Source organism: Emys orbicularis, chromosome 1 (genome assembly GCF_028017835.1).
Source record: "Emys orbicularis isolate rEmyOrb1 chromosome 1, rEmyOrb1.hap1, whole genome shotgun sequence".
Taxonomy (NCBI): Eukaryota; Metazoa; Chordata; order Testudines; family Emydidae; genus Emys; species Emys orbicularis.
Window position 1 is genome coordinate 323,631,607 of NC_088683.1, and position 17,027 is coordinate 323,648,633.

At 48.3% G+C, this 17,027-nt stretch overlaps 1 protein-coding gene across 2 annotated transcripts in view; it reads right to left on the reverse strand.

The window, feature by feature from the left end:
* Positions 1 to 1,070: 1,070 nt before the first annotated feature.
* Positions 1,071 to 17,027, reverse strand: part of PAN3 (poly(A) specific ribonuclease subunit PAN3) — a 121,602-nt gene continuing 105,645 nt past the window's right edge. For both annotated transcript variants that reach the window (XM_065420013.1, XM_065420021.1), the window contains 4 exons: positions 16,812 to 16,941; positions 11,895 to 11,959; positions 11,017 to 11,155; positions 1,071 to 1,800 (listed from right to left, as the gene is read on the reverse strand). In XM_065420013.1, coding sequence (XP_065276085.1) covers positions 1,660 to 1,800; positions 11,017 to 11,155; positions 11,895 to 11,959; positions 16,812 to 16,941 — 475 coding nt within the window. In that variant the 3' untranslated portion in view covers positions 1,071 to 1,659. The remainder of the gene's footprint in view (positions 1,801 to 11,016; positions 11,156 to 11,894; positions 11,960 to 16,811; positions 16,942 to 17,027) is intronic.

Sequence of the window (17,027 nt, forward strand, 5' to 3'; positions counted from 1 at the left end):
TCATTCAGATCAAATGCAACAATAATTGATTTTTAACTCAACAACTGATGCTACCAAATGCGGACTCAACCACATTTTCTAAAATATGTAAAGCACGTCCCTAGTCTTCAAAGCTTTCGATGTGAAGAGAGTTGCTTTTCTTGATGCAAGTCTCAAGGCGGAGAATCATTTTAAAGCTTATAAAAGTGGACAGAGAAATATTAAAAACTTCTCTGAAAACTACAAATATTGAGAATTATTAAAATTGATGTCAGTAACATCAGTTGCAAGTGCTTAGAGTCTGTCCTGACCTTTTGAGTTTCCACATTTTCTTCATGGTGAGCACCCAGTGCTATTAAAATATTCAGTGCTGGGAAAGGATAGATACAGTCTTCACTACTGCTTTACGAAAGGAAATTCCTACATATTTGGCAGTCTTCAATATCAAAGTGTAGGTGTTTATCTTTTACTATAAATCCCAGGAATACCCAAGTTTGGAGACAACTGCATGTCCAAATATTAGAAAGTTAATTGAGGAGGAAAATTCCAGACTGAATTACTTCAGGAATATTCATGTGTTGAGTATTATCAAAAGTAATATTACTTTGGGCTAAGCAGTGACTGCAAAGGCACAGCAGATCATTATCCCTCCAGATTCAGGTTGTAAAACTTCAAAAGCTCTTGATGCCAGACAACTGCTGTGTTTAGTTAATCTTCTTAACAGTGTCTTTGTTTCTGTATCCAGTGTAGAGTACCATAATAAAGCTGTGGTTCAAAGAACAGAACTTTATACAAAAATTATACTGTAAATAACCTAAAGTAATACACTCCTGAAACTTCAGGCATTTAACACAATTTCTTTAAAAAAATTCTGTTAAAAAAATTGCATAAATGTAAATGCAGCTCACTAGCAGGAAAACATACAAACAGTTTTTAAAGGCGCTGGTTGTGTTTAGAGCAAATTTGATATGCCCCTTAAATTATAGGTGTTTCAAAGGTTGCTATTCTGTCACTTTGCTTAGACAAGGCTTAAATGAGAGGGGATTTTATACAGGTCAATTCACTGATACTTGATATTTTTTTTTTTTTTTAAATATGCATCTTCTGGTTGGTTTGTTAACTAACAGTGGGTGGCATACAGAGCTCGCATACAACACACTTTACAGAGATTACAAACTAAACTCTCATTTATAGAACACAATTTCTATGAAATTATTTCCCTGGTCCTTTATGCTATTCTGGGTGCAAATAATATCAAAATGAATAAATTGAGCAATATCCTCAGGGACAAAAATGTATCCCAGAAATGTCCTTGCAAAGAGTTTCCCTTAATAAGTATACAATGTGGCAAAACATCAGAGATCAGAAAAGTCTTAAAAAAATTAAAATTAGTGCATATACAAGTGGAAAAAATAAAAGCAGGAACATCATGCACCTGATGTGTTCCTTAATCTAAAATAAATTCTTCACAGATAAAGCCTCCTATGGCAGCCATAGCTCTAGGATAAATGAAACATTCTTCCCTTCAAGTAACAGTGTACCTGACTGAAGTGCAAGCAGCTTTGCTCATCTCCTGTTTGTTTCCCAAATATGAACTGAGATGACAACAACAGTTCAGCTGTAGTGCAATTTGCTATTGGTTAAGTTCCTCAGCAATGTCCTGCATGCTTTCAGCAAAGACTACAACTGACCATTTGCGGCTGCAATTAGTTCTTGAAAAGTATTTTCAAAGCAGCGTTTTAAATCGCTGTAAGTTACCACAAGTACACTCTTCTCGTCTCTGGAAATGAGGCTTATTTTTTCTGGCACACCAGCATCTAACTGTAACAAGAATGCAAAAGAAAATGTGAAGCAATGGCAATACAATCATTTTCTTAAACATAAAAACAATCAGGTTTTTAGCAAGCTTGTGAGAGTATGATTCACAGAAAGGGCAAGGTTCTTCTCTTTCAGCATATACAGCCTGTTGACTAATCACAGGTTTGAAAATGTTTAAACTCAAATCTGACCCTGAATCGGATTCATGGTCAAGAAAAGACGGTTACTCACCGTTGTAACTGTTGTTCTTCGAGATGTGTTGCTCATATCCATTCCAGTCAGGTGTGCGCGCGCCGCGTGCACGATCGTCGGAAAACTTTTACCCTAGCAACACCCGGTGGGTCGGCTGTGGAGCCCCCTGGAGTGGCGCCCTCATGGCGCCGGATATATACCGCAGCCGACCCAGCGCCCCCTCAGTTCCTTCTTGCCGGCTACTCCGACAGTGGGGAAGGGGGGCGGGTTTGGAATGGATATGAGCAACACATCTCGAAGAACAACAGTTACAACGGTGAGTAACCGTCTTTTCTTCTTCGAGTGCTTGCTCATATCCATTCCAGTCAGGTGACTCCCAAGCCCCACCTAGGTGGCGGGGTCGGAGTGAGACATTGCTGTGTGCAGAACCGCTGACCCGAAAGCAGCATCGTCTCTGGATTGTTGCACCAGCGCATAGTGCGCTGCGAACGTGTGCACCGAAGACCACACTGCAGCTCTACAAATGTCCTGGATCGGGACTTGAGCCAGGAAGGCAGTCGAGGAGGCCTGGGCCCTCGTGGAGTGAGCGGTGAGGCGTGGCGTCGGGACACCGGCCAGGTCGTAACAAGCACGAATGCAGGACGTGATCCAAGAGGACAGGCACTGTGAGGAGACCGGTGAGCCCTTCATCCGGTCGGCCACCGCAACGAAGAGTTGCGTCGTCTTTCTAAACGGCTTTGTACGGTCAATGTAGAAAGCCAGGGCCCTGCGTACGTCCAAGGAATGCAGACGCTGGTCTTGACGAGTAGCGTGTGGCTTTGGATGGAAGACCGGGAGAAAGATGTCCTGGTTTACGTGGAAAGGTGAAACCACCTTCGGAAGAAAGGCAGGGTGGGGGCGAAGCTGCACCTTGTCCTTGTGGAACACCGTGTATGGGGGCTCGGACGTCAGCGCTCTGAGTTCAGAAACACGCCGTGCTGAGGTAATGGCTACGAGGAAGGCCGTCTTCCAGGATAAGTACAGGAGCGAACAGGTCGCTAATGGTTCAAACGGGGGCCCTGTGAGCCTGGAGAGAACAAGGTTGAGGTCCCACGTTGGAACCGGCTGGCGTATTTGTGGGTACAGCCGGTCCAAGCCCTTGAGGAATCTAACGACCATCGGGTTAGAGAAGACCGATGACGAGAGTTCTCCTGGGTGGAATGCCGAAATGGCGGCGAGGTGAACCCTGATTGAAGATACCGCCAAGCCTTGCTGTCTTAGTGACAGGAGATAGTCCAGTATGAGAGGGATAGGTGCCTGCAAGGGGGACGTAGCCCGTTGCTGACACCAACAGGAGAACCGCTTCCACTTGGCTAAGTAAGTGGACCGTGTAGAGGGCTTCCTACTTCCCAGCAGGATCTGCTGGACGGACTGCGAACATTGTTGCTCCGTCTGACTCAGCCATGGAGCATCCACGCTGTGAGGTGGAGCGATTGTAGGTCGGGGTGACACAGACGGCCGTGGTCCTGAGAGATGAGATCCGGACTCAAGGGGAGCGTGATCGGCGCTTGAACCGACAGCTCTAGCAGTGTGGTGTACCAGTGCTGCCTCGGCCAAGCGGGAGCCACTAGAATTACTCGTGCCTGGTCGGTGCGGATCTTGAGCAGCACCCTGTGGACAAGCGGAAATGGGGGAAAGGCGTAGAACAGGTGACCCTTCCACGTTAGAAGGAATGCGTCCGACAGAGAGCCTGGAGCTCGTCCGTAAAGGGAGCAGAATGCGTGGCACTTCCTGTTGGCCCGGGATGCGAATAGGTCGATCTGGGGAAATCCCCACCTCCGGAAGACGGAATAGATGACATCCGGGCGAATCGACCACTCGTGCGTCTGGAAGGACCTGCTGAGACGGTCCGCCAGCGTATTCTGGACTCCAGGCAGGAATGATGCGGTGAGATAGATCGAGTGGGCGATGCAGAAGTCCCACAAGCGAATGGCCTCTTGGCATAGGAGCGATGAGTGGGCTCCGCCTTGCTTGTTGATGTAAAACATGGCCGTGGTGTTGTCGGTGAGGACCAGCACGCAACGGCCCTGTAGGAAGTTGAGGAATGCCTGGCAGGCTAGGCGCACCGCCATCAGTTCCCGGACGTTGATGTGTAGGGCTAATTCGGAAGCGGACCACAGACCCTGGGTATGACGCTCCCCGAGGTGAGCGCCCCATCCTAGAGATGAAGCGTCCGTGACTAGGTGGAGGGAAGGTTGTGGGGCGTGAAAAGGCACTCCTGCACAGACCACTGCGCGATCCAACCACCAGGTGAGGGAGGTCAAGACCGAGGGCGGGACCGTGACCAGCATGTTCAGGTCGTCCCGGTGAGGACGGTACACCGATGACACCCAAGCCTGCAGTGGGCGAAGCCGCAGTCTGGCGTGGCTGGTTACGTAGGTGCACGAGGCCATGTGACCCAACAGGGTAAGGCATGTTCTTATGATGGTGAACGGAGATGCCCGCAGTCCATGAATGACGCGTGCGATGGACTGAAAGCGACCTTCTGGCAGAATGGCTCGTGCGCTTCTGGAGTCCAGGATCGCTCCAATGAACTCTATTCTCTGTGTTGGCACCAGAGTGGACTTCTCCCTGTTGAGTAGAATGCCCAGTTCGTGGAAAGTCTGTGTCACCATGTGGACGTGAGCTTGAACTTGGTCCCTGGTGCGGCCGCGCACCAGCCAGTCGTCCAAATACGGGAACAGCTGTACCCCTCGTCGGCGAAGGTATGCCGCGACGACTGCCAGACATTTCGTGAACACTCTGGGAGCCGAGGACAAGCCGAAGGGAAGGACTGCGAATTGGTAGTGCACCTTGTTCACTACAAATCGCAGGAAGCGCCTGTGAGGCGGATAAATAGCTATATGGAAGTAAGCGTCCTTCATGTCGAGGGCGGCGAACCAGTCTCCAGGATCCAGCGAGGGAATAATGGTCCCCAATGATACCATGCGGAACTTCAACTTTACTATGAATTTGTTGAGTCCGCGCAGGTCTAAGATGGGACGTAGACCCCCTTTCGATTTGGGGATCAGGAAGTAGCGGGAATAAAACCCCCTGCCCCTTAACTCCTGCGGAACCTCCTCTATGGCTCCCATAGAGAGGAGCCCAAAAACCTCCTGTGAAAGGAGTTGCTCGTGAGAAGGGTCCCTGAAGAGGGACGGGGAGGGGGAGTGGGAGGGGGGGGGCGAGGAAAATTGGAGGGCGTATCCCTTCTCCACCGTGCGAAGGACCCAACGGTCTGATGTTATAAGGGACCAAGCACGGTGGAAACGGGAAAGGCGATCCCGGAAGGGGGGAGATGAATCCTGGGTGCTGGTTCTGGTGCCGTCCTCGACCGCACCTTCAAAAGGCTTGTCTAGGCCCTGAAGGTGGTCTCGGCTGGCCCTGGTTCTGACCGGGTTGAGGGCCGGTCGACCGTCGCCTACCGCCTCGACCCCGCCTCCTGGCAAAGTCCTGTCTCGGGCGAGGCGGGGGAGGGTAGAACCTCTGAGGCTGGGGCCTGAAGGGTCTGCGTTGTGGACCCGGGACGTGCATCCCCAGAGAGCGCATCATTGTTCGAGAGTCCTTAAGGTTTTGGAGCCTCGAGTCTGTCTGTTCCGAAAACAGGCCCTGACCCTCAAAGGGCAAGTCCTGGAGGGTCTGCTGCAGTTCAGGTGGCAGGCCCGACACCTGGAGCCAGGAGGTTCGCCTCATAGCTATACCCGACGCTAGGGTCCTAGCGGCCGAGTCGGCTATATCCAGTGAGGTCTGTAGGGAGGTGCGTGCCACCCGTTTACCCTCCTCTACCAAAGTTCCGAACTCTTCCCTAGATTCCTGGGGAACCAGTTCCTTGAACTTCTCCATGGAGGACCAGGTGTTAAAACTATATCGGCTTAGGAGCGCCTGCTGGTTGGCCGCCCTAAGCTGAAGCCCCCCCGCGGAATAGACCTTGCGCCCGAACAAATCGAAGCGCTTAGCGTCCTTCGATTTCGGCGCTGCCGCCTGCTGACCATGGCGCTCCCGTGCATTTACTGATGAGACCACCAGCGAGCACGGTTGAGGGTGAGTGTACAAGTACTCATGGTCCTTGGAGGGTACAAAGTACTTCCTCTCCACGCCCTTGGCCGTGGGGGGAATAGAGGCCGGGGTTTGCCAGATGGAGGTGGCATTGGTCTGAATGGAGCGAATCAGCGGTAACGCGACCCTGGATGGGGTGTCCGCTGAAAGGATGTTCACGATCGGGTCGTGAACCTCCACGATCTCCTCCATCTGAAGGTCCATATTGCGCGCCACCCGGCGCAACAGGTCCTGGTGGGCCCGGAGGTCTATGGGGGGCGGACCCATGGCGGATGTCCCCGCTACCGCCTCATCAGGCGAGGAGGAGGAGGATACGCCCGGTGGCAAGGGGTCCAAAGGCAAGTCTTGCTCCAGGTGCTCCTGGAGCTGGGCCTCGCTCGTCCCAGTGTCTATGGCCTGCGCCGGCGTGGGCACTGGAGCCTCCATGCCCCCTGGCGGGGGGCGGGAGATGGTGGCCTCCGGGGCTCTGGGCTCAGAGCGTGCCGAGCGGGAGGCAGACGGTGGGGCCCCTTGGGCTTGGTGATAGGCCCATGGGGTCCAAAAGGACCAGTGAGCAGGTCCCTGCGTAGGGTCCTCTGCCATGTCCTGCGAGTGCCCGAAGTCCGCCGAAGCCGCCTGTCCCTGTGGAGGGTAGGCCGATCTAGAGGCCCCTTCAGAGGAGTGGGACGCGGATCTTGACGGCCATGGCGGTGCCGAACGCGAAGCATCCGTCCCCGGCTGGTGCGGTGCCGGTCGGTGCCGGTCGTAGGACGATCTGTCCCAGCGTGCCGGAGAATGGTGCCTGGATCGGGATCGGTGCCGGTAGCCCCGCCGGTGCCGCGATCCGGATCTGGAGCGGGACGACGATCGCGACGACACCCGGTGCCGGGAGCGGTCCCTCGATCGGCGCTCATACCGGTACCGGGAGGTGCGCCTCGAGTCCGATCGGCGCCGGCGGTCGCGACGGTGCCGAGATGTAGAGCGGCGTCGCGAAGAGGATCTCGACCGCGAGTACGACCGGCGCCGAGGTGATAGTCGGCGCCGGGACTCCGAGCGGCGTCGGGACCTGCTCCGAGACCTGGAGCGGTGCCGAGAGTCCACGGTTGGAGACGGTGGGCGCACCAGTGCAGGCTTGCCTCTCGACTGCACAATGCGCGGAGCCACCGGTGCCGGGAGCTGCGACGGTGCCGGCTCCGTGAGTGCGATCAGGTCCCTCGCGGTATTAAACGTCTCCGGAGTCGAGGGGAGACAAGGTTCCACCACCAGCCTAGGTGGGGAAGCAGTCCGTACCGGACTCAACGGCCTCGGTGCCGGAGTCGACGGTGTGGCCGCCTGCTTTTGGCGGTCCAAAGGCGGACGCGGCTCTACCCCCGGCACAGGGGGAGCCGGCGTCTTCAGGGCAGCAGTGTCCTGAGCCTTGCGGGCCTTCTTATGGCCTGGAGAGAGGGATCGGCGCCGAGTCCCCTGAGGTGGGCGCGGTGCCGAAGTCTGCCGGTGCCGGGAGGACTTGTCCGCGGCGCCGGTCGGAGCCGCTGGGGCGCTGCGCACCGACGCGCTCGGTGCCGGGGTCGGGCGCGCCGAGGGAGGATCCGGGCTGAGCGCCGCCTCCATGAGGAGCTGCCGAAGCCGAAAGTCCCGCTCCTTCCTCGTTCGAGGCTTGAAGGCCTTGCAGATTGGGCACTTATCTGCGTGATGGGCTTCCCCGAGGCACTTCAAGCAGGAGGCGTGCGGGTCACTTGTTGGCATCGGCTTCGCGCAGGACGCGCACGGCTTAAAGCCAGGAGCCTTGGGCATGAGCCCGGTATGCTCCGGGGGGAAAAAAAGGGGGGAGAACAACCCCCTTAACCCCCGCTCACAATTTATAACAGCTACCAGCTAAATAACAACTATCTAAAGACTCTAACTACTATACAACTATCTAAACTATCTACAGAAATAAGCTAGACGCTAGGGAGTGTGGAGACCAGCTAAGCTGTGCTCCGTAGTTCCAACGACCGTCAGGGGCGGTAAGAAGGAACTGAGGGGGCGCTGGGTCGGCTGCGGTATATATCCGGCGCCATGAGGGCGCCACTCCAGGGGGCTCCACAGCCGACCCACCGGGTGTTGCTAGGGTAAAAGTTTTCCGACGATCGTGCACGCGGCGCGCGCACACCTGACTGGAATGGATATGAGCAAGCACTCGAAGAAGAACCATCAGTTCAAATAACATTGCAGAAGAAGATGAGAACTTGGTCCAATCCTTCTGAAATACCAGCCCCCCTTAAAAGAACCAAGCAAGCTAGGGAGGGATAATCTCTATATAGGCCTGAGCCACATCACTGAATTTCTGTGCAAGTTACCTGACAGGTTCATCAAATGGACCAGTAAGGAGGGATGATCTTTGGAATTTTAAACAAAATTACAGGGAAGTATCAGCATCTGAGCAATTTTGGCTGCCTATTCCTGTGCTCTGCAACAGCTGAAACTAACTTCCAAATTCAAACTGGCTAGTGACCAGTGAAGGTGGGAACAAAATTAACTGGCTCAAGTTTTTTGTAAGGTATCCTCCTTTTTCTCAGTCTAAAATGCAGACATTATCTAATCCTGATCGCTGACAGACAGTTAATACAGGCTGTCAGAAGAAAAACTTTTTTTCCCCAACAAACATCTCAAGTTTTTCTTCTGACTGATTAAACTACCATTGAAGCAGCATGGAAACTAACTAACATCTTCAACTGGCTTCCACACAACTTGTGTCACTAATGCTGGTAGAAATATCATAAAGTAAGTGGTGTAGAAATCTCCAGGGGAACTTTATATTTTACAAAGAGTACACAATTTATACACTGCAAGAGGTGTTCATTAATTTGTAACTCGCAGACTCTTTGCTAAGTACAATGGGTGCTGCTTTCTTTTGAAAATAGTTTAAGAGACTTCAACATTTGTTTTGTACCTCAAACTCTCTTGTCCAAAGACAGGCTTCACTGTCTGTATTATGGTATATAGCGCAACACTTTGGAAACATACCCCAGGGGATGATGGGAGTAATAGTAGATTTTTAGATAATATGGTGAGGAATGCTATGGAAACAGATAAATATACTGTTATGCCTGATTGAATAGAGGAAAAGGAGAACTAGGTTAGCCACCGAGTTCTTGTTTAATTGGGTGTTCGCAGGAGCAAGACTAAGAAAACATCTTGTAGAAAGAAAGAAAGGTGCAGCATACTGGTCTGAACTCGTAGCAATAAAAGCTAGAACCTCCCAAATTCTAGCCTCAGTGTTGTGTGAGGCTTCAGGCAAACTAATGCAGAGAGCCTGATTTGTTTTCTATTCCTGTAAAATGGGTATAATACTGCCACCACCACCCCGCAACACTTCTCCGAGGGGGTTATTAGGATTGATTTGCAAAAAACAGTTTGAGGACAAAATACTAACTATAAATGCTATGTATGATCTTCTATCTGTTGTTCAGATAAGTGCTGTACACGTGTAATTTGAATCATCCTACTGGATTTGAAACACTGCAGATAAATAACAAACAAAGCCATGCTATTGACCATGTACCTCACTACATGTGGCTTTCTTCCACTGGTCCTTAGGTAAATAGGTGCACAAAAATGTCGCACTCGGATATAAAAGTTCCTTCCCCTTACGATACTTGAATAAGTTTGAATCTAACAAGGACATTTCAAGAGCAAAGTATGAAGCACAGATACCCCATTTTACTAGGATCCATTTTCCAACATGCTGCTTTCTGAAGTTTAAGAGTGCTTTTTAGAGTGCCTTTGCTGCCAAGGTATTGAGGTCCTTCAGCCCTAGATAGTGATTCTTTGCATTATGGGTCCACAACCCTAGAACTAACCATTTGTTTTGAGGATAAGCCACAGAAGTTTCTAGCACACAATATTCTGCAATATATTCTTTCCCCTGACTTACAGAATTACATCCCCCAAAATTGCTGTAGCTCCTCACCTCCTGTTTGAGCATCAGCATACATTCCTTTAATTTTCACCTGGCCATTAGCACACATTCCCCTAATCTCCTTTACTTAGCCTCATCAATCCCTTTAAATCAGGATTTAAAGGGACTGATAAAACAAAATTAAAAGTAAAAGGAGATTAAGGGAGTAACCCAGTGGGCCAGATAGGTGAAGAGCCACCAATAATTTAGTGGAAGTTTTGGCTGAAGTTAACTAGTAGTTGCTAGTATCTAAGGATCTGAGTATGGTCAAACTTTTCTGGAAAAGAAAGGTGGTTTTGGATTGCTAAGGTTTGGTAAAACATCTGCGAAGTTGAAGTACAAGCTGCAGGGAAAAAGTAAGTTTATGTTCTTTATTTCATTTATGGCATAAAACAAAGATTTTCCTCAGCTGCCATTCATGAGAGTGCTCAACTAAAGTTTTGCCAATGATGCAACTAAAATCTTAGAATACTGCAAGCAGCCACTTTAAACCAGTTATGCACCCTACCACTGCTGAGCTATCTGGGGGCTGGAAAGGACTCTAGCATAACTTAGACAAGCCATGGTGTCTTGGAATCCGTGCAGAACTGCATGCTGTGGCACCCCTCCGGATACAACCCTTTCACCCCCAGCCCTGCCCTTCCCTGGCAAACCCCCAACAGCAGGTTGTGTGAGGGCATCTTCAGGAGACAGCCTTATGGTGGTCTTCCACTGTGCTTGTGCCAGGAGAATCATACCTAGTTGATTACAGGACTTTTAGGGTCCCTTTAGGCTATCCTTTAGCATGACAAAAAGGGGCCACTGTATATCACTCTTTAATTAATTCCCAATTTAGTACTTCTAATTAAAATATCCATGAAGGTTACATGCTAATTTACTGGATAATCTGTTCTCATCCCGATTAGAAAAATATCAGCTAAATCAACAGAATTAGCATATGAGTGACGCATCCATTTTCTTTCAACAGTGGAACGTCACATTAAAGAATGATTTGATGAAGCTTTCATTCAAGAAAGAACACAGATACAGGTTACCTTGTTAAGACATGAGATAATGTGACTGAGGTCAATCCAAGGAGTGCCGGCTTCTGTCACCTGATGGAAAAGATGATCCCGAAAGAGCTTCAGTAGATATCGGTCTCCAGTTTCTGACCAAGTTGGGTCTTTCTGAAATCTGGTGCAAAACAAAGCTTGACATTAGCAATCAAGAGTTAAAGAGATGCATATGCTCATTAACTCTTCAGAATAAACACGGTCTATCTAAGCTCTGCTACATAACAAACCTACTACCAAGTAGTAGTATTTTCTTCCTATCACAAAGATATAAGAAGCTTTATCCAGAGTTGCTCAGCTAAAGTACCTGAAGTTAAATGTTTACTAAAAGCCTGCAGAAAAGGGATTGGAAGGAAAACCATCAAAGTTACCAGCCGAATGCTAAAAACCAGTTATACTGTAACTCAAATCTGCAGTTACCTAACAGTCTATTAACTGATTTTGAAAATAGGCCAGTGAAAAGTATGTTGTTTCATATTAGCATCTGACAGATAATCAGCACAAAACTATGCCCATTCAAACTCTTTTGAAACACTTTACTATAATTACGTGTTGAGGTAAGCCATAGCCTTGTATATGTGCTCTCAAGCATAATAAACCCCAAATACAATATATATGCTAAATATGTGGTAAAGAAACACAAATATATATGTTAAGATAGGAATATTTTTTCTTTTCTTTAAGTTAGGCTATTTTAATCAGAATTTTAACTCATTGCCTCAAGGTGTCTTTACTTCTCACTTCTTCAGAGGCATAATTGGAGATAGAATTATTCAGATCATATCTGTGATGGTAGAAATCTTGAATTATAAATTGTATTTTAGAGACTGTACTATGAAAAAAAGTATCGCATCCCTTACTCTGGTCTCTCATTGATTGTTCCCAATTTTGCTAGAAGCCTAAACAACCTTCCATTCTGCACCTCCTATAACACAAGAAATGTATGATTAGTTTAAAGTTGGGAAGAAACACAAAACTTAAGACACTGGTGCACGCAAAAGCCTCAATGCAGCAAAACTGATCTTGTGCAACAAAATTGCAAAGACCCATCAGATTAATTTCAATGAAGATGGTTTACATTTTCTAGAAATAGATTCATCGACACATGGCACTGCATACCCAAAGTCATAGTGTTATTGATCTTTGTACTTCATTTTCTTCCTGCAAATCTCCAGTCTGGCCAACACCCAGGCCATGTTTCTTTCTACCCCAGCAAGGGCTAGACTATCAGCTTCATTGCCTCCATGCACCGATGCAGACTCCAGCTACCCCATTGGTATAGGATACCATAGGGTGGCTACTTTAAAAAAAGTATACTGGGTTTTAAGATGGAGCAGGAGCAAGGTCTGGACATCAGGACCATAGAAGAAGAAAATGCTAAATTTCCTAGTTGCTTCATGCCCCTCCTCTTTTATCTTTGTTATCTGGGCATTCAATTTAGATTGTTTTCTTTTCTTCTCACACTTTTTTTTTTTTTTTTTTTTTGCTGGCCATTAGTACCACTTACCATGAGTAAAAGGTGTTTGGTAAGACTGGTAAATCAGATTGCAATCCAAATTCCTAATAAGTATCAGATCCAAGACCAGTTTAGACACAAAGCACATCTGTTCAAGAGGAAAGCTATAAACAAATGTGTATAACTAAAGTAGCTGAAATCCTAACACCATCTCAAACAAAGACAGCAACAAAATCAACACAAAGTATAGAACCACTGCAATTTGTTTTTGTTTTTTTTATTACATATATAGCTGATAATCCATTTCACACACTGCTTTCCATCCCCACAGAGAGTGAGAGAAAAAAATTGTTCTGACTGTATCCTAGTTTACAATACATTGTGGATGCATATTTTATTTAAGTAGAAGCTTTTCAAATCAGGCTTCCAGAAGGATAAAAGATTCTAATAATATGCCATTATTAAGCATCTCAAGACCCAGTTACTGCCATCCACACTCATGTGGCGTAGCAGCTTACTCCACACACAGTGCCACTGATTTCAGTAGGATTACTCCTGAAGTAATTTACTACTCAACATGAGTAAGGTTGGCAGAACTGGGTCCTAAATTTGGAAATGAAGTCATACTGTAATACATTAGTGTGACAGCTTGATTTGAAAGACAAGAAGAAAAGGGACGAAAAGATTTATACTCCTCAGTCTCCTAGAATACTGTGGAACAGTTTGTATTGCTCCTGTAACTGTATTAATCTCGGATTATGGAGTGGCAGTGCAGCCTCCTACTTTGTCCAGCTACAAGGGTTTGCATGGAAAATATAGAAATAAAAAAAAAAAAAAAGCCTAATGATTACATAGCACCTTTTATCTGTAGATTTCAAAATGCTTTACATAGGTGGTCAGTTTTATTATTCCCATTTTACAGATGAGCAAACCGAAGCACCCAGCACGCCAGTGACAGAGCCAGGAATAATAATAATAAAAAAAACCCACACTAGGAGTCCTTGTGGCACCTTAGAGACTAACGAATTTATTTGGGCATATGCTTTCGTGGGCGAGAACCCACTTCATCAGATGTATGAAGTAAAAAATACAGGAGCAGGTATAAATACATGAAAGGATGGGGGTGCTTTACCAAGTGTTAGGTCAGTCTAACGAGATAAATCAATTAACAGCAGGATACCAAGGGAGGAAAAATAACTTTTGAAGTGGTAAGAGAGAGGCCCATTACAGACAGTTGACAAGAAGGTGTGAGTAACAGTAGGGAGAAATTAGTATTGGAGAAATTAAGTTTAGGTTTTGTAATGACCCAACAACTCCCAGTCTTTATTTAGGCCTAATTTGATGGTGTCCAGTTTGCAAATTAATTCCAGTTCTGCAGTTTCTTGTTGGAGTCTGCTTTTGAAGTTTTTTTGTTGTTGAAGAATTGCCACTTTGAGGTCTGTTATTGAGTGACCTGAGAGACTGAAGTGTTCTCCAACTGGTTTTTGAATGTTATGATTCCTGATGTCAGATTTGTGTCCATTTATTCTTTTGCGTAGAGACTGTCCGGTTTGGCCAATGTACATGGCAGAGGGGCATTGCTGGCACATGATGGCATATATCACATTGGTAGATGTGCAGGTGAACGAGCCGCGGATGGTGTGGCTGATGTGGTTAGGTCCTATGATGGTGTCTCTTGAATAGATATGTGGACAGAGTTGGCACCGGGGTTTGTAGTAGGGTTTGGTTCCTGGGTTGGTGGTTTTGTTGTGTGGTGTGTAGTTGCTTCAGGTTGGGAGGCTGTCTGTAAGCGAGGACTGGCCTGTCTCCCAAGGTCTGTGAGAGTGAGGGATCGTCCTTTAGGATAGGTTGTAGATCCTTGACGATGCGCTGGAGAGGTTTTAGTTGGGGGCTGAAGGTGACGGCTAGTGGCGTTCTGTTACTTTCTTTGTTGGGTTTGTCTTGTAATAGGTGACTTCTCGGTACCCTTCTGGCTCTGTCAATCTGTTTCTTCACTTCACCAGGTGAGTATTGCAGTTTTAAGAATGCTTGATAGAGATTCTGTAGGTGTTTGTCTCTGTCTGAGGGATTGGCGCAAATGCGGTTGTATCTTAGAGCTTGGCTGTAGACAGTGGATCGTCTGATGTGGTCTGGATGAAAGCTGAAGGCATGTAGGCAAGTACATCGGTCAGTAGGTTTCCGTATAGGGTGGTTTTTATGTGACCATCGCTTATTAGCACTGTAGTGTCTAGGAAGTGGACCTCTTGTGTGGACTGGTCCAGGCTGAGGTTGATGATAGGGTGGAAATCGTTTAAATCTTGGTGGAATTCCTCAAGGCCCTCCTTCCCATGGGTCTGGATGATGAAGATGTCATCAATGTAGTGCAAGTAGAGTAGAGGCATTAGGGGACGAGAGCGGAGGAAGCATTGTTCTAAGTCAGCCATAAAAATGTTGGCATATTGAGGGGCCATGCAGGTACCCATATTTCATAGATCTGAAATAGAACCCAGATCTCTTGAATCCTGGTTCAATGCTCTTTCCACTAGGCCATACTGTCTCCTTTAAAAAAAATCTCAGTATGGGCAGTGGGATTAAGGGAAACAGGACATAAAGTTGTGATTTAAGCCCTTAAAACAGGGTTCTCAAACATGCGGCCCATGAGGCTATTTCCTGCGGCCCGCGCGCCCCCCCCGGCCTACCTCCAGGCCAGGGGTGGGCAAACTACACACGCGGGATTGCCCCCCTCGAGCCCCGCGCCGCTCCCTGAAGCAGCTGGCATCACGCCCCTGCGGCCGGGGGGTAGGGGGAGAGCAGAGGGCTCCGTATGTTGCCCTGGTTTCCAGGCACCGCCCCCCCGCAGCTCCCATTGGCCAGGAACGGGGAACCGCAGCCAATGGGAGCTTCGGGGGAGGTACCTGGAGGAGCAGCAAGCAGCGCACGGAGCCCTGCATCCCTCCTCCCCCAGGGGACGCAGGGACATGGTTCCAGCTGCTTCGCGGAGCGGGAGTGGGCGCAGGGCCAGGGCTGGCAGCCTGCCCTGACCCCGGTATGTGCCACTGCCACCCTGGAGCCGCTTTAGGTAAGCGGCTCCGGGCCGGAGCCCGAAGCCCTCCTGCACCCCGCCCCCCAACTTCCTGCCCTGATCCCCCTGCCTGCACCCCAATCCCCTGCTGCATCCCACACCCCTTCTGCACCCCAACCCTCTGCCCTGAGCCCCCTGCCTGCACCCCACACCCCAACCCCCTGCTGCACCCTGCACCCCTCACCCCAACTCCCTGCCCTGAGCCCTCTGTTGCACCCTGCACACCTCCTGCACTCCCTGCCCTGAGCCCCTGCCACACCCCTCCTACACCCTCTGGGGGCAGGGAGGGGGCGGAGTTGGGGTGGGGACTTCAGGGAAGGGGTGGAGTGGGGGTAGGGCCGGGGGCAGCGGGGGGAGGGGGTGTCAGTGATGTGGCCCTCGGGCCAATGAGCTACTCCTCATGTGGCCCTCCTGGTCATTTGAGTTTGAGACCCCTGCCTTAAAACCTTAATATCCCACTTTGACTGAAGATTTGAGTTAGTCCATGTTTTGTCACACAACAGGGAAGACGCAAAAGCCTCCTACCATGCATCTTGGTCTGAATCTTGCTGGGGATTTGTAATCAAAGTAGGAAGAGTTAAACCCTCTCTATAGCAGTATTATATAGTAATAGGAATGTACACTTCTCCTGGAAGCTGTATAGCGGATAGTCAATCAAATTCCATCAAGACACGTATTGCTAAGTAGAACAGTATGAGCTACTGATTTTGTTGATGCGAGGGTGACAGCCAGTAGCTCTACTATTTTTCATTTGTTTGAAAAGGAATTAATATGGGGTAAGGAGAAGAGTAATGGAATCTGAATCTGAGGAATCAAACAAAGGGTAGTATTTGCAGTTGTGCCAATTTCTAATACAAACTATTGAAAATGTTTTGAAGTGCTGCAGATCATATCTACTCAATCAGAAAAGGAATCTTCATTCTATAAGGTAAGGATTTAAATGCACAGAGAATGCCTCTTAGCTTCTCCTAAGTCTGTTGGTTCAGCAGAAGTCTGGGTGCTTCAGCTAAAGCCCACATTATCATGCACTAACCACCTCTCAGAGAACTGGCCACCAGGCTTTTAGGTTTACAATCAATTAGGCAGACCTCAAGCTCTGACTTGTTAAGACTACACATCCAGCACCCAGGTCAGTCAAATGCTTTCGTTGTCCCCAAAGGCATGAGTTATTGAGGTACTGTATAGGATTCAACTTTATAGATTGTAGATCTACCCCCCGTAGGATACTTATGTTCAACCTTTTACCACGGAATGATTTACCTTTGCAAGGTCTTCCTCTATAACATCGTTTCTCATTTGAGCAGCATCCAGTTGAGTATAGAATCGTGCACCAATCATAGGCATGATATCATTTACACTGCGAAGCCTATTTTGGTCAGTCAGCAAATACCTACCAAAAAAACAAATAGATTAATTGAACACATCACATTTAAACAGAGATGCCACCATATTGTTTTAACCAGATCCTATTTTCTG